The 22179-nt window shown below is 34.6% G+C and overlaps 2 protein-coding genes across 2 annotated transcripts; both read left to right on the plus strand.

The window, feature by feature from the left end:
- Window positions 1-4539: 4539 nt before the first annotated feature.
- LOC127074617 (protein HYPER-SENSITIVITY-RELATED 4) lies at window positions 4540-6634 on the plus strand. The gene is made up of 2 exons (XM_051015948.1): window positions 4540-5811; window positions 6015-6634. The coding sequence occupies exons 1-2, from the start codon at window positions 4759-4761 to the stop codon at window positions 6456-6458; spliced, it is 1497 nt and encodes a 498-aa protein (XP_050871905.1). The 5' UTR covers window positions 4540-4758; the 3' UTR covers window positions 6459-6634.
- Window positions 6635-15875: 9241 nt separating this feature from the next.
- On the plus strand, window positions 15876-22052 carry LOC127074618 (thioredoxin domain-containing protein PLP3B). The gene is made up of 9 exons (XM_051015949.1): window positions 15876-16052; window positions 16136-16225; window positions 16717-16791; window positions 20575-20622; window positions 20728-20870; window positions 20997-21069; window positions 21192-21253; window positions 21496-21593; window positions 21672-22052. The coding sequence occupies exons 2-9, from the start codon at window positions 16142-16144 to the stop codon at window positions 21776-21778; spliced, it is 690 nt and encodes a 229-aa protein (XP_050871906.1). The 5' UTR covers window positions 15876-16052; window positions 16136-16141; the 3' UTR covers window positions 21779-22052.
- Window positions 22053-22179: the final 127 nt, after the last annotated feature.

Genomic DNA, 22179 nt, shown 5'->3' on the forward strand with positions numbered 1-22179 from the left:
CTGATCAGGTGATATCTGATGGTGTGTTTCTGAGCATGTGTTAGAGTGAGGTGAGCATGATCAGAGTCTTCAGATATCTCTCGCAGCGTCTTCAGATATCTCTTGAAGAGTCTTTAGAATCAGAGTTGGAACTTCATAGTCAGATTCTTCAGGTGATTACTCCTCAGATGTATTCTGTTTAGAGTCAGAATTGATTTCTCTTTATGCTGGGTCAGCGCTTCTGGACTAATTCAGATGCCAGATATTTGTTTCTTGATGATCAGAGGGTGACTTATCATAGTCATTTTAACTTAGAATCCTGCACACTTAAGAAAACTGTTAGGGTACAAAATTGTTTCATTCTTTGTTATCATCAAAACTTAGAGATATACTACGGAATTAAAATCTCGTTCTAACACATCATTCATTCATCAAAAGGGGAAGAGTTATGAAAAAACTCTAATGGGATTAAGGATTTCCATATATCCAATCATGCAATCTACACCATATTAGAAGTAATTCTCCCACCTTTGATTTTTCAGCAAGACACCTTCAAGCTCTATCAATGGAGGTTATCCCTAAGGCCTAGCCTTTTCCTTTGCCTCTTTTCACCATAATTTTTTTTTACGTAGAAAAAATCTCAAAACCTCTCTACTAACCTTTTTATTAGCAACCTAATTTTCCTTAAAATTATGCTCCCCACCATACCCTCGCTTATCCTCTTATTTACCAACATACGATTTTTAATTCTCATTTCATTTTAATATTACTAATAACATATTCCTCATTATTTCTTTTAATATTCTAACTCTATTATTTTAATTAAATAAATAGAATTATGTCTACCACTCAAAACCTCCTAAATGAATACTACACATCCAAACACCACCAAATGCACATACAAATCACCATACATATTTAATTTAAAATGCACCAATTATTAATTAATTAATTAAAATAAGAAATAATTTGATTAAATAATTTAATCAAATTTCAGGGTGTTACAACTCTCCCTCTCACTTAAATCATTTTCGCCCTTGAAAGTTACCTGAAAGAAATAGAGTCGGATACGACTCCCTCATCTAACTCTCCATCTCCCAAGTTATGCTCCCACGAGCTGGTCCTCCCTACACTACCTTCACCAAGGAAATCTCCTTACCACTCAACTGCTTCACTTCCCAATCCTTTAGCCACATGGGTGATTCCTCCACAACCAGTTTCTCTCTCACATATACATCATCCACTTGGATCACATGAGATGAATCTGGAATGTATCTCATCAACTAAGACACATGAAACACATCATGAATATTAACAGACGGAGGAATCAAGGCAATCCGATAGGCCACCTCTCATATCCTCTACAAGATCTGATATGAAATAACAAAATGTGGCGTGAGCTTTCAAGATTTCAAAGCCCAACCAACACCAGTTACTGTAGTAACTGCAAAAACACATGAAATCCCTATTGGAAATCAAATGTTTTCCTTCTCTTATCATGGAAACTTTTCTGCCGACCCTACGAAGCTTTCATCTTCTCTTGGATCATATTGATCTACTTAGAGGTATTTTGGACGATCTCATGTCAAAACACAACACTCTCACCCGATTCATACCAACATAAAGGTGTCTTACACCTCCTACCATACAATTCCTTGAACGACACCATTCTAATACTGGAATGAAAATTGTACTTGTAGGTGAACTCAATCAACGAAAAGTAGTTATCCCAAACACCTCTTTGTTCTAGCACATAAGCCCTCAACAAATCTTCCAAAGATTGGATAGTTCTTTCTGTATGACCATTTGTCTGCGAATGACACGCAGAACTCAACTTCAACTTAGTACCCAAAGCTTCCTGCAAACTCTTCCAAAACCTCGACGTAAACCTCAGATCTCTATTCAACACAATGCTCGATAAAATACCATGCAGGCTAACAACAATCTCAATATAAAACTCAGCCAATTTCGGCAAAGGATAGTCGATCTTAATCAAAACAAAATGAGCCAATTTATCCAGTCTATCAACAATAAACCAAATGGAATCACATCCCTTCGTCTTCTTTGGAAAACTCATAACAAAATCCATAGAAATGTTGTCCTACTTCCATTCAGGAATACTCAACGATTGCATCAGACCCAATGACTTATGATGTTCAATTTTCGACTTCTGACAAGTCAAACAAGCATAAACAATCTCTGTCACTTCTTTCTTAATTCTTAACCACCAAAACATTTTCTTCAAATTCTGATACATCTTAGTGGCACTGGGATGAATGCTCAGACCACTTCTATGACATTCCTAAAAAATACTCTTCTTAAGCTCTGGCGCATCTGGTACACAAACCATGTCTCTGAACTTCATCAAATCATTCTCATCGATTCTAAAATCACCTAATTTACTTTGATTAATTAACACTAGCCGATCAACCAATCCCAAACCGATCCTCTGACCTACTCTGATTTCTTCATTAATACCACTAGTCAACTTCAACATGCCAAACTTTGAACTGTTATGGGTCTCTTCACACACAAAACTCATGTCTATGAATTTCTCGATCAATTCCAACTCTCGAACCATCAACATCGACATATGCAATGAATTCCTACTCAACGCATCAGCCACAACATTGGTTTTACCAGGATAGTAACCTAAGCCAAAATCATAATACTTCAGAAACTCGAGCCATCTCATATACCTCATATTCAACTCTTTCTGATCGAATGGATATTTCAAACTCTTGTGGTCACCGAACACTTCAAATCTAGAATCAAACAGATAATGTCTCCAAAATTTTAACACAAACACTACAGCTGCCAACTCTAGATCATGTGTAGGATAATTATGATAATTCCTCTCATGAACCTCCAACTGTCTAGAAGCATAAGCTACCATCTTACTATTATGCATTAACACATCACCTAAAGCCATCTTCGAAGCATTACAATACACAAAAAGGACTCACTCGAATTTGGAAAAATCAAAATTGCCGCAGATGTCAACTTCTTCTTGAGTTCTTGAAAACTCTCTTCACAATGTACATCCCAAACATAGACTTAACCCTTCTGAGACAACTGATTCAAAGTAAATTCTAAACTCGAAAAGCCTTCGATAAACTTCCTGTAGTAACCAGCCAATCCAAGAAAAATTACAATCTTTGTAACAGACTTTAGAGTCTCCCACTACAATACTACACCAATCTTCGACGGATCAACGACAATACCACCACTAAAAATTACATGACCAAGAAAAATCACCTCCTTCAACCAAAATTCACACTTAGACAACTTCGCATACAACTTCTTCCCTTTCAAGGTTCGTAACACAACTCTCAGATGCTCTACATATTCTTCCTCCGACTAGGAATACATCAAGATGTCGTCGATGAATACACCCACAAATTGGTCTACGTATGGATGGAATATTATATTCATGTACTCCATGAACACTTCGGACGCATTAGACACTCCAAACGACATCACTAAATACTCACAGTGACCATACCTCGTTCTGAATGCAGTTTTTAGAATATCTCACAGTTTCACACGAATTTGATGATAACCTAAACGCAAATCGATCTTACTGAACACACACACACACACACACACACACACACACACACACACACACACACACACACACACACCAACTGATATATTAATCAATCCTTGGAAAAGGATACTTGTTCTTAATCGTCACTTCATTCAGTTGTCGATAATTAACACACAACCTCATGTTGTTATCTTTCTTCTTGACTAACAACATCGACGCTCCCCACAGTGAAACACTTGGTCAGACAAACTTCTTCTCAAGAAACTCTTACAATTGCTTCTTCAACTCACTCAACTCTAAAGCATACATTCTATAAGAAGCCATCAACACATGACTAATACCAGATATTAAGTCTATAACGAATTCAACTTCACGCTCCGGTGTCAAATCATTGATATCACCTGGAAACACTTCTGGAAAATCACACACCACAAGCAACTCACCAATCGCAACTTTACTTTCATCCTTCATAGAAGCTAGTATCTTAAACACATCAACATCATCCTTCATGAAGCCACCCACTTGCTTTGAAGACATAAACAACTCATCACTTACATCAAATTCTGGAAATGATTCCGTTATATCAAAACAGTTGATATGAAAATGGTTGAACTCCAACCAGTTCATTCCCATGATAACATCAATTTGATTCAACAGTAGACATACTAAGTCTGTCCCAAAACTCTTATAAATAGTCAATGGACAATTCAAACACACCCATGAGGTCGTCACCGAATCATTAACTGGGGTATCAATAATCAGACTTTCAACCATAGCCGACAACTTCAAACTCAACCTCTTACTACAATCAAGCAAAACAAAAGAATGTGTAGTCCCGTGTAAATAATAACAACAACAATACTATTAATAAAATACATACATTGAATCAATTTGTCTAAACTAGTAATCCAAACTCAGTTAAAACAAAAAACAAAAACTTTCCCTTCAAACTAAACTTTATTTGACTTGCATACTTGTATTTTACTAGTTGTTTTGAATTGCTGTATTTTACTTTTCCAATTGAAGAATTTGTGAGTATTGACTTGTTGGACGAGTTAATCAGTGCTAGTCTATTTGATTTTTAGTCATCCAGATCTTTCTTGTACATAAAAATCCTTTAACAAAAAAAAATACGTTAGTTCAAAATCCCACAACGACGATAAAGTTTCACATCACCCTAAAACCCCAACTAAACCCAGAAAATCCCAAATCAATAACCACAAAATATGTCGTCATTTTTTTCTTCTATGACCTCTTCCTCGTCGGAGAACACCCTATCCACCGCAAGAACCATCGTATCAACTGCCGCCACCTATGCCGCCGCTGCAGCCGCCTCCGCGATGATAATCCGTTCATTCACCAACGAGTTTTTCCCAATGGAGCTCCGTCACTACATATACACCAGAATCAAAACCGCTTTCTACCGTCTCTCCCCCGACCTAACAATGGTAATCGAAGAATTCGAAGGCCTCGACAACAACCAAATCTACTCCGCCGCCGAAATCTATCTCGGCACCATAGCTTCACCGTCAACAAAAAAACTCCGCGTAAGCAAATCCGATCACCAACAAACCTTCACTCTCACAATGGAACGTGACCAATCCGTAACCGATTACTTCAAAGGCGTTAAACTCAACTGGACTCTCTTCTGCCGCCACGTCGAGAATCTCCACAACAAACGCGATATAACCGCCACTTTGAAATCGGAAGTCCGTTCGTTGGAACTAACATTCCACAGAAAGCACCAAAATCTGGTTCTCACTCAATACATTCCGTTTATTCTTGAAGAAGCAAGATCAAAGAAACAAGAAGCGAAAGCGCTGAGAATCTTCACCGTTGATCACCAGAATCTGTACGGGAATTTGAACGACGCTTGGGTGGGGACCACGTTAGATCATCCATCGACTTTTGACACGCTGGCACTTGACCGTGATTTACGGGAGTTTGTTACGGGGGATTTGGAAAAGTTTGTTAGGAGAAAGGAATATTACAGAAAAGTTGGAAAAGCTTGGAAGAGAGGCTACTTGCTGTATGGTCCACCTGGAACTGGGAAAAGTAGTTTGATTGCTGCTATGGCGAATTACTTGCATTTTGATATTTACGATTTGGAACTTACTGAATTGAATAGTAACGACGAGCTTAGGAGGTTGTTGATTGCTATGCCGAATAAGTCTATTGTTGTTGTTGAGGATATTGATTGTACAGTTGAGTTTCAGGATCGTAATTCAGCACCCTCACCTGCCTCTTGCAGAGTTACTGGGAGAAGTAGGGATCTACAGGTTAGTTCTCATTAGTTTAATTTATTCATTTTATTCAAATCCTATCCGTGGCAGCGTTGTGATTATATTTAATTTATTCATTTAATTCAAATCGTGTGAGTGTCAGTTTAGTGTTTCTGATGTCTGTGTTTGTGTTTAATAGTCATTAAACCTTATTTGTTGTGCGGAAGTGTTTTAAAAAGTTTCAATGACTTAATGGACAGGTTACACTATCCGGGCTGCTGAATTTTATTGATGGGCTATGGTCAAGTTGTGGAGATGAGAGGATTATAGTGTTCACAACAAACCATAAGGAGAAGCTTGATTTGGCATTGTTGCGCCCGGGTCGAATGGATGTTCATATACACATGTCTTATTGTAGTCCCTATGGTTTTAGACAGTTGGCTTTCAATTACCTTGGTATTAAAGAGCACCCTCTGTTCTATGAGATTGAAGAGAAAATTGAGAAAACGCTTGTGACTCCAGCTGAAATAGCAGAGCAGCTTCTCAAGGGCGTCGAGATTGGAACTGTTCTTGAAGATCTGTTGGTTTTTCTTGCTAAGAAGAAAGAAATTCAGGAACTTGAGGCTAAAAAGAGAGAACGAGATGAGCTGAAAAGTGACAGCGACGATAGTAAAGAAAATGGTGCCATTGCTACCAGATTGTAATTGTGAAACGGTGGAGCAATTTAGCCATTCAGATTTAGAAAATAGAAAATTAGTCTTTATGCGCATTTGTTGTTCTTCTTTGAAACTTCTTAGGATTTTGATTCGTTTTTCCTGTTTGATCTCTTCAACTTGTAAAGAAAGCTTACAGCAATGGATTTTATCAAAACAAATTGTTAGATCGAGAGTAGCTATTAATTTTCAAGTAGAGCACTAATGAGGTGTAATTAGTTCTAGCTAAAATGTAATGTCTATTTCAAAGTCTTCTCAAATGCGTAGGAGAGAAACCTAAACATATATGATTCTTTGAAATACTTTTGATTTTTAGTTTTTAAAGTCTATTTTATAAATCAGTTTTAAAAGACTTTAGAAATATATATTTGATATTTTTTTTAAATTTGTTTTGCACAAAGGTGGCTCACATGTTTTTGGAGATAGATAAATTATTCGAAAAGAATTGATGAAATTTTTTCACTATTGACATTGTTATTAAAAATAAATCAATTTTAGATGATTATAAATAAATTTTGAAAAAAACACAAACTTTTAATTAAATTATGCACAATATTTATAGAAGATAATTTTTTTTATAATTTTGAAAAATGGGAAAAAAAATAGTGTTACAAGGTTCTTTAGAAAAGAAAATGACAAGTGAAGAAAAGTAAACAATGGGTGTAAAACAAGTATGAACAATTCCCAAGACATGGCAAGTTACTCAAAAGTGCTCGTGGATACTGAACAATATTCTGAAATGCAGAGGAAAAGTGGAACATACTCGTTACTGGGAAGAAGTGCTAAAAATAGGAAGATACAAAACTATTGCCATGCATAAAGCCTTAAGAGGAGAGAAAGAACAAGTGGTTTTCAATAATTATGCTCGACCACGTCCTTCATTTACTCTCTAGTTAGCGTTTATGGAACGACTCACCACAAAAGATAGGTTAGTTCATTTTGGAATGATGACCGATGGTGTTTGTAGTTTTTGTAATCACCTCGAATCTTTGAAACACCTATTTTTTGAATGCAAACATCACACACATAATATGAAAAGATATTTTGGTCTGGCGATTGGAGTAATGAAAAGCATTGACTGATCTAAGAAACTGAAGAGAAAATGTTGGAAAAAACAAATCTAGAAAATTGTTGTTGCAGAAACCATTTATGGTGCATGGTGGGAAAGGAATGTTATTTTCTCAACTATGCATAAGAGACATGTAAATGTTATCTACTTATGCATAGAATACCTTAGTTGATGTTGAGAGATGTATTAGTTGACCTTGATCTTTTGAAGATTCACCCAGATCTTTTTAGATCAGATGTACTTAATGTTTTTGGAAATGAAAAGGATTGTTTTGATTTAGGAAAAGGTTTTATCAAAATTTTAATATTGACATTAAAAATATTCAACTTTTTTAATAACAAAATATATGAATCATCTTGCTTGAGCCATCTCTAGATTTTTTTTTGGGACAACCATTGACTATGACAATTAACTTTCACGAAAATTAAAGAAGCCACCTACCACAAAAGTGGGACTAAAGGACCACCATGCTTTAGCCCTCGTTCTGGGATTCAGGTGTGCCTCCTACCACAAAAGTTAACCTTCTCTTACATATAGTCAACAAAATTCTGACTAATTGAGTCATAAACTTTCTCAAAATCCATTTTAAAGATAAGACAATCCTTTTTAGATTTTTTGATCAAGTCAACGATCTCATTAACTACCACCACAACATAAACCAGAAGACCTTTGAAAATATCATATTGGTTAGAATACATAATCTTATCCATCCCATTACATGATTTAGTAACTAACACTTTAAATGCTAACTTTGAAATGAAAACTAACCAAGGAGATGACCCTAAAGTCAAAATAAGACACAGACTCCATCTTAGGAGTCAATGTAGAAAAAAAAAAGAGGATAAGGGACTAGAGAGAGTTGCATTTATAAAAAAAAAAGTTGATTAAACACCATCCTAGCATCCTCCTAAAGAGCTTCCATGATCTTTAAAAAAAAATTAAACTCGTTTGGACTTATATTTTTTTATTCCCTTTGGACCGGATTACCATTAAATTAATCTTAGAAAGAATTGAAGAATTGATTGGTGAAAAATTCTAACCACCTCTTATCCCATCTTATCTATCTTTTTTACTCAGGTATCATTAACTCTTAAGGTATTTATGACATTTCTCTTTATCCTACTCAGTAGAATAGAACATAAGCTCTAATGTATCATATACATATAAATTATTTACATAATGAATGCATGCCAAATAAAAGAGAAGGAATGAGTGACTTGCTAATGCAATGGAGTAGAACTTCTGAGACATGTAATGTGGTGAAGTAGAATTTCTGAGATATGCTAAACTTCAATGAAATAAAGATGATGTTATGAGAATGCTTGAAAAATGATGAAACAAACTCCGAGAACATAAATGAGAAGAAGTTTTAATTTGAATCTATTTGTAGAAATGAAAACAGAAAGGAAGAGGAAAATACGTGAATACTTAAACAAACGGGTCTACATTTCAATCTCAATAAGAAATCTGAACATTGTAATTCAAATTATTTTAAAATTGTGTGATTTAGAGATTGGACATAAATGATATGTGTTGAAGTGTGTCTAAAGTTCAGTTTCCGTAATTTACAAATAATGATTACAAAGTCCAATTTTTTTTTTAATTTTTGTTTTTGCGTATTCTAAAGAGACTTTGTTGTGTATACTCCAAATTTTATAATTCGAATCATAAAATTATTTTTGAAATTTCAGTAGAGTATGTTGGCATATCATGCTAATCACCTTGTTATGACTACTACAAATTAGAGTGATTTATACCGTCCAAAAAACATTTATAGATCGAAAATTTTACCCCACCCCTACCATTATCCATAAACTCCTACTTTTTAAAAATATTTCAATTTTAACCTTCTCACTTATCAAAAAAATTTACTATTCAATTTTTACCAATTTAATCAAGTTTTTCGAAAATGATTTTTTTTCATCCCTACTATTGTTCATCGGTTAACTTACCATAAATTATTCGATAGTCATCCGTTTGTTCATGGAAAATTTATGATAAATTATCCGATTGTCATTGGTTTGTTCACTATATAACTTACCATAAATTATATAAACAAATTTTTAGATTATTATTATTATTTTATTATTTTAATTCTTATTGTATATTTTTAATTTTATATAAATTTAACTTAATTTTGTATTTAAATCTAAAAAATAGATAAAATAATTTATTTAGCATAAAGGACTTAATTTAAATTTTATATAATCTTTAATTTAAAATAGCCATTATTTTTTTTAAATAATTTATTATGGCTTAATAATTTATTTAAATAGCCTTTGTATTAAAGATAAAGTTTATCATAACCACTTTTATAAGCTATTATTTAGGTTGTTATTTCTTTTTCCCTTTTATCTCTTATGTTAGTTAGTTTGTTACTATTTCTTAGGTCCAATAGTTTATATAAACCACCAATTGTAACCTTTATTTTATGAAAAAACATAGATGAATAAATCTCTATAGTTAATCTTCAATATGGCATCCGAGCACGGGGATTCCGACGATGATCAATCTGAGCAAGAATCTCAATTCATCATCATCCCACCCAATCCTGCATACCCTCGGAATAATTCTGATAACTCAGGAACCCTCTTGTTTCTTTAACCTTGAATGACAACAATTATCGTACATGGCTTCGAACCATAAAAACCGTCATGGCGCGCGAAGTTGAAACTCGGTTTCGTTGATGGTTCTATCAATAAACTTGTCCGCAACTCTGCAGATTTTTCCAGCTGGGAGAAAGAAAATTCCATGGTCATGGCATGGATTATCAATGTGGTCGATCCAAATCTGCATGGAAGCATCTCACACGCATCAACTGCCCACGGAATTTGGATTGTTCTTGAAGAAAGATTTGCCCAGATCAACGCACTAAACATTCATCAATTATGTCGCATCATATGTCTTCTGCAGAAAGATTCTAACATGAGTATAATAGAATATCACACCAAATTCAAGAGGCTTTTCGACGAACTTGATGAACTCCAACCGATACCAGAGTGTAACTGTGGATCCTCCAAATCTTTAACCAAAAGAGATGATGAATAACGCATGCATCTGTTTCTTGGTGGTCTTGACAAAAATCAGTTTGCTAAAATCAAGGGCATCATCCTCAACTCCAATCCCCTCCCCCCGTTGCGACGCACTTTCAACCTTATACAAGAAGAGAAATTATGGTTAACAACTGATACAACACGAAGCGCTAACACCAATACATGTTCAACTTTTCACTCTTCCAAACATGACAAATCAAAATGACGCGAATACCCGAAAGTCAAGTGTGATCATTGTGGTAAAAATGGCCATTTCAAAGAAAAATGCTTTGAAATTGTCAGTTATCTTGCACATTGGAAAACTAGAAGAACTTCAAGAAGAGACCATAGATCATCAGTTGAAAAATATGATGTTGCTGAAAGGTTCAACATCAGGGCATTTTTTACATGGCACTCGCATCAAAAATCCAGTTCCTCCTCTCGATAACATGAGCGATAATGTACATGCAACTCATACATGGATACTTGATAGTGGTGCATCTCATCACATGACTTATTTACCATCTACCCTTGTTGATTGCATATGAGATGTATTTTTGTCCCCTAATTTCATACTACATAGTATGCTTTTGGTTCCTTCATTCAACTGCAACTTGATTTCCATTCATAGGTTGACTCGTGATCTATCTTATACGGTAACTTATGACCAAAATTGATGCATAATCCATGACCCTCTAACGAAGAAGAAGATTGGATTCGGTAGCATGTATGAAGGTGTTTATCTGTTCACAAAGTCATCTCAACATGGATTCTTAGGGGTTGCTAAGAAAGACTTAACTACTTTGTGGCACATTAGAATGAGACACCCTTCTCCTCAAGCTTTACAACAAATTTCGCATAATCTTAAATGTACTTTTGACTCACATAAATCAGTCTGATGTGATATATGTCATAAAGCAAAACAATGTCGAAACTCAGTTCCTTCTAGTAATAATAAAGCTACTCTTTTGATTTGATCCATTGTGATCTTTGGGGTAAATACAATACTGATGCACGTAATGGAGCACACTATTTTCTCACAATTATTGATGATTACACTATAGGCACTTGGGTGTACCTAATTAAATCAAAAATTGAAACACTGCATCACTTGACTACTTTCTGTAATCTGATCGAGCGACAATTCAATAAAACTATCAAGAAAATCCGCAGCGACAATGGTACAAAATTTGTTAACTCCAAATTCTTAAATTTCATTAACCAATAAGGCATAATTCATGAAACTTCTTGTGTTTACACTCCACAACAAAATTGACACGTGGAACGTAAACATAGACATGTATTGAATATAGCGCAAGCATTACATTTTCAAGCCAACCTTCCACTACACTTTTGGGGTGACTGCATTTTGACTGCAACATACTTAATCAATCGTACCCCTACTGTTGCTAATAAAGGCCTCACTCCCTATGAGTTTATTTTCGAAAAGGCACCCCAATATGATCATCTATGCAATTTTGGATGTTTATGCTACATGAAGAATGTCTCCAAACCACTGACAAATTTGATCCACGAGCTGACAAATGTTTATTCTTTGGATATCCACAAGGACAAAAAGGCTAGAAGTTTATAATCTTCAAACTTATACTTTTCATATATCACGAGACATCTTCTTCTATGAGGATACTTATCCCTTCCTTCAAGCATCAAACCCATCTTCCACCAACATTGTTCACAATTCTGCAGAACACTATAATGATGAAGAACCACAAATTGATTTGGTTTCATCTCTTGCAGATATTCCTCCTATCAATTCACAAGAACTCAACACTACATCGATAAATCCTGGCACTCTTGCTGTTGAGAATTTGCACCAGGACCATGCAAACCACTCACCATAATCACCTAGCAACACTCATGCACAAGATGATCATAATCCAACCAACCCAGTTTCAGCTTCCCAAATTTGATCCAATGAGGATGATGCGACTGAGGGGGAGCACACTGATGACCATAATCATGCTGCAATAGAGTTACCACCAAGAATACGACAACCACCACAACACCTCAAATACTTCCATTACTACAATGTGCATCCCAATATCAAATATCTTATTTTAGATTTTGTCCACTATGACAACTTCTCCCATAATCACAAAGCTTATCTTGCAGCAATTAGTAACATTGAAGAACCTACATCATACACTCAGGCAAGTAAATTGCAAGTGTGGAGAGATGCCATGGCTCAAGAACTTCAAGCACTGGCAGATAATCAAACATGGGAACTAACCACTTTCCCACCTGACAAAAAGTTAATAGATTTGTCGATGGGTGTACAAGATTAAGCACAAAGCCACGAGATAAATTGAGAAGCATAAAGCTTGTTTGGTTGCAAAAGGATTTACTCAAACTGAAGGAGAGGACTTCCATGAAACCTTTGCACTCGTTGCAAAAATGACAATCGTTCGATGCTTACTAACTATTGCAGCCACCAAACAATGGATCCTTCATCAAATGGTTAGCAATGCTTTCCTTCATGGCGATTTAGATGAAGATGTCTATATGAAACCTCCACAAGGCTACACAACTACACATCCTAACATGGTGTGCCGGTTGAAGAAGTCATTGTACGGGTTACGCCAAGCCTCTCGAAACTGGTATTCCAAATTATCAAAAGCTTTAATTGACCATGGTTTCCAGAAGAGCCATGATGATCACAACCTCTTCACGTACATCAAACCATCCATTTTCATAGTTGTCGTTGTTTACGTTGATGACTTAATCATTGTTGGAAACCATGAAAAAGCTTGTGTTAAATTCAAGCACTACTTGATTCAATGTTTTCATATGAAATATCTTGGCAAACTTAAGTACTTCATCAGTATTGAACTAGCACACGGCCAAGAAGGCTTATTTATCTATCAACGAAAATATACACTTGATATTCTCACTGAATGTGGCATGCTTGGTTCCAAGCCTTCCTCATTCCCCATGGAGCCCAATCACAAACTTGCCTTGGCTAATGGACCACCTTACTATGGTCCGTTAAAATATAGATGACTCATCGGTCGCCTCATTTACCTCATAATCACAAGGCCATAATTAACATATTATGTCCATGCGTTGAGCCAGTTCATGCAAACACCCCTCCAAGATCATTGGGATGCAACCATGAGAGTCCTTCGATGCCTTAAACCCTCCCTAGGTCAAGGCATCATCTTACCTAAAAACAATGACCTCCAACTGGTTGCCTTGTGTGATACGGATTGTGCATCATGTCCCATAACACGAAAATCTACATCATGATATTTGATGAAACTTGGAAACACCCCTATTTCGTGGAAAACAAAGAAACAAGTGACCATCTCTCGCTCCTCTAGTGAAGCTGCATATAGAGCCATGACACATGCTACACGTGAAATTATTTGGCTCTGTAACTTACTGAATACTCTTCAAGTCCCTTGCACACATCTTGCTCCATTATACTGTGATAATCAAGCAGTCATTCACTTAGCCACTAATCCTGTCTTCCACGAAAGAACTAAACACATCGAAGTCGATTGCCATTTCATTAGAGATTATATCCAATTAGGCACCATCCCTACGACTCATGTTTCAACTCAACACCAACAAGCTGACATGTTCACGAAATCTTTAGGAGCTAAGATTTTCCATGACTTCTTGTCCAAGTTAAGAGTTCATAATCCTCACTCTCCAACTCGAGGGGGAGTATTAGAGATAAAATTTATCATAACCACTTTTATAGGCTATTGTTTAGGTTGTTATTTCTTTTTTTCTTTTATCTCTTATGTTATTTATTTATTTATTATTTCTTAGGTCCAAAACTTATATAAACAGTCAATTGTAACCTTTTATTTTATGAAAAAACATAGATGAATAAATCTCTATAGTTAATCTTCAATACTTTGTTGATTTATTTATAAAAAAAAAAACTTCAAATTACATAATATCGCATAACAAAGTCTTTTTTTTTTACATTTAAAGAGTCACACAAAGTTAGAAGTAGGTCCTTATAGCTATTAAGTTTGTTAGATAAAGATTATTGAAAATCTGGAATAACACTTAACTATAAAAACTAATGATAAATTGTTTTTTATTTTTATTTTATTTTTAAATTAATTAAAATTTTAAATTAATTTTCACTAAAAAATATTAGAGACTGTTTATTTTAAATTAAAAATTATTTAATTTATTTTTAAATTAATTAATTTTCTCCAGCCTTAAGTTATTTATCATTAAATTAAAAAAATTAATCTAATTTTTGAACTAAATAATTTATGTTAAATGAATGATTTTATTTATTTATTTTTATATTAATAATAAAAAATAAAATTATATATATATATATATATATATATATATATTTATATATATATATATATATAATTAAAAATATATAGTAGTAATTAAAAATTTAAAAAAAATCTGGAAAAATTGTGTACTGTTATCCGTTGAACATACTGATGACTACTAGTTATCTAGTGAACAAGTACATAACTATTTAAAAAATTATTGTAAGTTATCCGATGAATAAATAAATGACTATCAGATAATTTATAATAAGTTATCCCGTGAATAGGGTAGTTTCACGATAGGTGTGAAAAATAAATGATTTAAAGAAAATTTGATTAAATTAATAAAAATAGTATAGTGAAATCTTTTGATAAACAAAAAAGATTTAAAAAATATAAGAGCAGGATAATTGGTATAATAATAGGTGTATGAGATAAAATGTTGCAGCATTTAACTTGTCCCCTCACTTGAATTTGACACCCCCCATTTAGAGCACTTTTATCATTATATTTTTTTAAAAAAAATTAGATTTTTATGAAATTTATATGATTTTATGAAATTTCTATTTTTAAGAAAATTCCAAAAAAAACTGAAGAATACCGAATTAAAAAAAAAAATCTAAAATTTTCAAAAGTTTTTTTTTTTATACTATTGAAAATTTTAAAATTTAAAATACAGGGAATAATGTTAAAATTTGTATTTTTTTTTAAAAACTGAATGTTAACTATTTGAAATTTCATTTTAATTGAAACTTCTAGTATAAAATAAAATTTTAGAATTTTAGATAATATCTTTAAATTTACATATATTTTAGAAATTCTAATATATCATAAATTATAAATAAACTGTCGAAAATTTAATATGCATTGAAAATTTGATATGCATGTCGAAAATTTTGTTCGAAAATTTGTTTCAAATTTTTTTGAGTCAGTTTTAGAATTACAAAACTATTGGGGTGTTAGGTGGGGTGGGGGTGCCAACTTAAATACTCAAAATTGATTGATCGATACACCCAAATTGAACTGTAACGGCCCAACCCATTTCCATTATCGTACTTCCCTCTTCCACAGATCGCTGCAACTTCGAATTCCACCAACAAAACACACACAGATCAATAAAGCTTCAAACCTTTGAACAAGTTTTTTTGCCTCCGGAGTTTAACACTCTCATTAAACCAGCATTTGCACCTTCTTCATCCAGATCTCGAAGGTGCCAACATTATTTTATTTTATTTTTTTAATTTTTCGTTTTAATTATTTTAAACTATAATTTTGATTTTGATTTTTGTGTAGATAACGATGAATCCAGACGCTGTAAAGTCCACTCTCACCAATCTCGCGTTTGGAAACGTAATAGCAGCCGCCGCTCGTAATTATCAAAAGGTTGTTTTTTTAATTCTCAGCTTCACAAATTCATAAACTAATTGGGTGAAACTTTCTTTCTTTCTAATTTTATATATCAAAATGTTATCTTTGCTTGATTTGCTAGTTACATCGTATGATATTCATAACCTAAATTTTGTATACAACAAATAGTATTTGTTACGAAGTAATACCATTGCTCATGTTTTCTTATTCCCCTCTAAGAAAGTTGAAAAAATGAATAAATTAAATGTCATCACAAGTGTCTATGATGGTCACGGACACAATTTTTTTTAAGTGTCGGTGCTAAAGAGATTATCAGAGGTGTTGTTGTCAGATTGTGGCTGAAGCACTTTAGCATAATGATAGTTGAACAAACTTTGATTGTTTGCGAAATGTGATTGACAACATTGATTTTAAATCAGGAGCACTATATATTTAAGTAACTTACGAATTGTGTTACTGTTTACTTGTGCTAATGTTATGTGACACCTGTTATATGATCCCTGCAGGAATTGCTCAGTGAAGAGAAGGCAGCACAATCAAGTTCTGTAAACGAGGAGGTTGACCTTGATGATTTGATGGATGTATGTTTCTAAACCTCTCGATCTCATCATATATGTATGTCTGCTAGTATTTAGGATTTAGTATTTAGGAATCGGGCATTTGCATGGGCAATATATAAGATTGTCAATAAAAAGATGAAAATTTTCATATGAGACGAGGATGTTGTGTTGGATGTGTGGTATTACTAGACCTGATAAGATTAGAAATGACAATATTAGAGTGTTGATGTAGCATCTATGGTAAAAAAGAGTTAGGTGGTTTAGTCATGTAGAGAGAAGACGGTAGATTCTGTGGTAAAGAGGAGAGTAGATCAAATGGAGAGAAGTCAAATAATTAGAGGTAGAGGAAGTCATATAAAAACTATAAGAGAAGTTATTAAGAACGACCTCGAAATTAACGGTTTGGATAGAACATTATGGCGAAGGTTGATCCATGTAGTCAACCCCACTTAGTGGGATAAGACTTCGTTGTTTTTGTTGTTGTAATCATTTAAAATGTCCTTTGTTCATCATGTGATGTATATGTACATGAAAAATTAAAGAAACACTTAAATACAGACAATGATAGAGGTATTGATGATGTTTATATATGCAAGTGTCAATTGATTGAATGACCATATTGTTCAAACTGTATTTAAACTGAATTTACAAGTGAGGAGTTACTTGCTTGAAGAATATATCACAAGGTCCAATTGGTATGAACGAAGATGAGTACTTTATCTTTTGTGCAAGGATATTCAAATAATTTTGGTTTGCGACTATTGTACTGTTTTGTAACACGCTAGAAAGCCATCCACTGCATTTCTCGGAACTGTTTCTGCCACGTATTAACTGTTGAATTTAATATTTCCTTGCGATTATGCCACAAACTAGTGCTGCCCACTATTACTTATAGGTCACAGTTGCAAACCTTGTGCCATTGACTACAAATGAAGTTGTTTTATTCTGTTAAACAGAACATCTGCTTTATTTTGTTTTGCTACATTTGTAGTTTCCAGCCTTTTTAGAGAGAAGATATGTGGAATCTATAGTAAGGAGAGTAGATGAAGAGTAGTCAAACAACTAGAGATAGAGGAAGACCTAGAAATACTAAGAGAAACTATTCAGAAAGATTTCGAGATTAACAAGTGGGATAGAAACATGGTCTTTGATAGAACATTATGGTGTAATTTAATCTGTGTAGCCGACCCCACTTAGTGAGATAAGACTTAATTGTTGATGTTTTAGTTTCCTGCTTGGACACTTCCTTGGTAGTCTTGAACTACTTTGTGATACCTGCATCATAATCATAAGCCACCTTTACACACTTGTCCTTTAGTTTGCAGGGTACCCGCATAAACCAAAATATTAGTTTGTCATCACTTTAGTATGCAGGTACAATTAGTTTATTCTATTTAATTTATTGGATATTGTAAATTTATATGATAGTATTCATCGTTTGGGGAGTAGTAGGCAAACAGCAGTGGCATTTTGTTCAAGTTAGTGGTAATATGGATCTGGCAGCTGCAATTGCAGTGGTCCTCTCCTTGCGTCTAATTGGGTAGAGTCTTACAAATTTGTTTATTCTAAACTGACAAACAAATATTAGATGTGGGTAAGCATGTAAGGATAGATGGGTCACTCGCTGAAGGTGCCAAGTTAGAGTTAAATATATATAATCAGATGGCAACCAAACTGAATAAATAACATCAGTGTTGTCAATTGCGGATAGCGGATTGTTTAAATTCTGCTATAGCTCCGCTATTTGACAATATTTTGTACTAAATGGTGTTAATAGTAAAACTTTGCCTAAATTCTGCTACGCTTTAGCAACATAGTACAGCTATAGCTGCTATTTAACATCATTGCCTATGCCTAATAAATGTGTGCAGATCTGTAAGCAAATGATTTTCTATTTCTCATTCAATTCTTGCTATATATTTTAAGCCATTCACCAGCTGCCCTAGTTGATGAGATGCACTAATTTCTCTAGATTGGTCAGACATAAGTGGCCCATTATCCTTCGATGCTCTCTCTCAGTGACAACACTAGTTAAGCTCGCATAAGATCTGCTCAAAGTAGTGTATTAGATAAAGAAACAGACACAGTGCAGGGTTTAAAAATACCAAGGAAACTCACCAGCTAAAGTCAGTGTCAGAGTCATCGCATAATGTTTGACACCGGGATAAATTTGTAGATATCTAAACATATAACCATTATCCCTTAAAATAATCTTAATTGCAAATGGAAAGTTTAACTTGTAAATGTTGCGGGTAGCTCTGTAACTATCCCCATTAGAAGAAACTGTTAAGAATGTGTGATTAGGCCTAACTCAACCCTACAAAACCGGTTGGTAGAGTGAGGACTGCCTCCATTTATAAACACATGTTCAGACCATATATTGTCCGATGTGAGACTCTTAACACACCCCCTCACGCCCAGGACTGGACATCTGAAGCGTGGAAATAAATGGTGGGTGGTCCGATAGCGGAAACCATAGTAGGTGGCCCACCGGATCTTGAACGAGGCCCTGATACCATGTTAAGAATGTATGATTAGGCTTAACTCAACCCTACAAAACCGGTTGGTAGAGTGAGGACTGTCTCCATTTATAAACACATGTTCAGACCATATATTGTCCGATGTGGGACTCTTAACACACCCCCTCACGCCCAGGACTGGACATCTGGAGTGTGGAAATAAATGGTGGGTGGCCCGATAGCGGAAACCATAGTAGGTGGCCCACCGGATCTTGAACGAGACTCTGATACCATGTTAAGAATGTGTGATTAGGCCTAACTCAACCCTACAAAACCGGTTGGTAGAGTGAGGACTGCCTCCATTTATAAACACATGTTCAGACCATATATTGTCCGATGTGGGACTCTTAACAGAAACAAACAGAAGTTGAAAGGAATAAACACACCCTTCACGTAAATGTGCTTGAAACTTGTGAATTACTGTCTATGGAAGCATGCCACCCTGCAAGGAAAGTGAGCAGGTCCCAAACACTTCTCAATCTCAAAAAGAATCAAATGAACAAAAACTTCACACAAAACAACCTCATTATCCTTGAGCTCCAACTCCAAGAGAAGGGTATGGTTTTCTAGAATAAAGAACCAGAAAGATGAAGTGAGAATAAACAAAAATAAAACAAAATTTGAAGGATTGAGCTATTGACTTTTTGAAAATAGTCATGTGTGAAGCTTTCGGAGCAAGCTTGACCTTTCTGCAAGAGAGCTGTGCATTGCCATTCTGTAGACAAAGCAGGCCTGAAGAAATGCAGCTGTTGCTACATGCTGGAAATTGGAGGGATCTATATGTCAGCGTGTATTTCTACATAAATGTAGGTTTTTGAGTTTCCCATTGCAGAAAGATTTGGGAGCAGGGACTACTTTGGATGGCCATGTGTTTGCACATAAAATAGTATTTGGCTTTAACTTGTTGTGCTTGTGCATGATGTGGTCTTAAAAACATTCTTTCACTGGTCTGGCAATAGTGGGGGAATAGTTTATACACAGTAACAGAGATATCTATGTTGTTGTGTTTTCAACATCGGGCCTTCATTTGATCAAATTATTTTCCGGGTCCTAAAATGCCAGCTGCTTACATTTTGTAGAGGCCTCGACAATTCTGAGGCTTGTTGTGTGTGTGGAGTGTTATTTTCCGGAAAAGTTTTGGCAGCTGCAGAAGTGTGTTGTGAAAGCTAGTGAATGTGAGGTTGACACTTGCAAAAAATTAACCCCAAGAATACCTATAGATAAACAGCTTGGTATAGATATCCCATTATTCTAATATCAGTTTTATGCTTATTTGTGATATCAGGATCCCGAGTTGGAAAAATTGCATGCGGACAGGATTGCAGCTTTTAAGGTAGTAAACTCCATACGGACTAGATTGAATAATGATATTCACATTTTTACTTTCACATTTGTTATTTATTACCTAATTATTCACAATAAGATTTGTTTTATATAGAAAGAAGCAGAGAAACGGGAGGCATGGAAGAAGAAAGGTCATGGGGAATTTAGGGAGGTAAATGAAGGGGATTTCTTGGGTGAAGTCACTGGAAGTGAAAAAGTGATCTGTCACTTCTACCATAAGGAGTTCTATCGATGCAAGTATGCCTTGTTATTCATCTGTTACTCAAATTATTGTTCATTGAATCTAACATCTGTCTCTATCTCTTGACACCCGAAGTAACAGTTACAAGTGCATTTTCTTCTTGTATCAACAAATGCTTTCAGGATAATGGATAAGCACTTAAAGTCCCTTTCAACAAAACATATTGATACAAAGTTCATCAGGCTCGATGCAGAGGTCAGCATGAACACTTTCTCAGATTTCAGTCAATGCATCTGCGTCATTTGACATATTATTTTAATACAAATGTTTGTCTTGGTAATTCAGTAAATATTTTAACTATTGAAAATGAAATGCAGAATGCACCGTTCTTTGTTACAAAATTGGCAATCAAAACTTTGCCTTGTGTCATACTCTTCAGGTGAGGACTAAAATCTTTTACTTATAGAATTTCTCGGTTGATTTAGTCCTTTCCTTGTTTGGTATAAAAAACATATTAATGAATTTAAGAATCCTAAAGACAATCTTTAATCTTCATACCCCATCCCTCTTAAATAAAAGTGATATCTTATCATGTGCACTGAAATAATTGGTTCTTCATGGTAGTGATTATAAAGTTGATTTATTATATCAATTTATTAGCTAGAGTTTTTCTTTTTTCAGACAAGGAGTCGCAGTAGATAGATTGGTAGGTTTTCAAGATTTGGGAGCAAAAGATGATTTTACCACAAGAAAACTGGAGGTTCTGCTGATAAAGAAAGGTACTGTTTCTGTATGTCAGTTCTCTGTTTCTTTTCATTTGCTATTATCTGGACAGTTTTTTAACTGTCATTTGACAGGTATTATTGCCGAGAAAAAGGATGTGGATGAGGAAGATCAAGAATATGATGAAAGTAAACGAAGAAGTGTTAGATCCTCAGCGGCCGCCGATTCTGACTCTGAATAAAATTAATCATTCGGCAGCATCATGAAAAAAAGAGAGTGGAGTTTAGCTTGTTCATATCTTCTTGGATTTCTGGCGTGTATAATCATTGTTACATTTTCTTTTTGTTTGCTTATACTAGTAATTTATATGCGGGGGTTAATGTATTGCATTCCTAGGTAGAGTGTAACGCCACTTGTGTATGAACTTTTTATTTAAGCACTAACTCCCACCAAAAAGTTGCTACGAGTTCTCCCATCTTAGGGTAGTAAATGGAAGATAATGACTCTTTCTTGAATTTTAGAATGTCTCTTTGTTTTAAATATAGGAAAATGAATTTTTAGAATGGCTCTTTTAGACATTCTATAAAAAGTTTAAAACCATTTTAAATAATGGTCTCCTTTAAATTTATTAAATCTATAAAA

This window comes from Lathyrus oleraceus, chromosome 4, assembly GCF_024323335.1.
Source record: "Lathyrus oleraceus cultivar Zhongwan6 chromosome 4, CAAS_Psat_ZW6_1.0, whole genome shotgun sequence".
Classification (NCBI taxonomy): Eukaryota; Viridiplantae; Streptophyta; class Magnoliopsida; order Fabales; family Fabaceae; genus Lathyrus; species Lathyrus oleraceus.

What these genes read in the sequence shown, in the direction of transcription:
- LOC127074617 (XM_051015948.1), top strand. Translation starts at nt 4,759, where the DNA reads ATGTCGTCATTTTTTTCTTCTATGACCTCTTCCTCGTCGGAGAACACC. An exon ending in GGAGAAGTAGGGATCTACAG is followed by an intron (nt 5,812 to 6,014) that starts GTTAGTTCTCAT and finishes CTTAATGGACAG; the next exon opens with GTTACACTATCCGGGCTGCT.
- LOC127074618 (XM_051015949.1), top strand. Translation starts at nt 16,142, where the DNA reads ATGAATCCAGACGCTGTAAAGTCCACTCTCACCAATCTCGCGTTTGGA. An exon ending in ACCTTGATGATTTGATGGAT is followed by an intron (nt 16,792 to 20,574) that starts GTATGTTTCTAA and finishes TTGTGATATCAG; the next exon opens with GATCCCGAGTTGGAAAAATT. An exon ending in GGTTCTGCTGATAAAGAAAG is followed by an intron (nt 21,594 to 21,671) that starts GTACTGTTTCTG and finishes GTCATTTGACAG; the next exon opens with GTATTATTGCCGAGAAAAAG.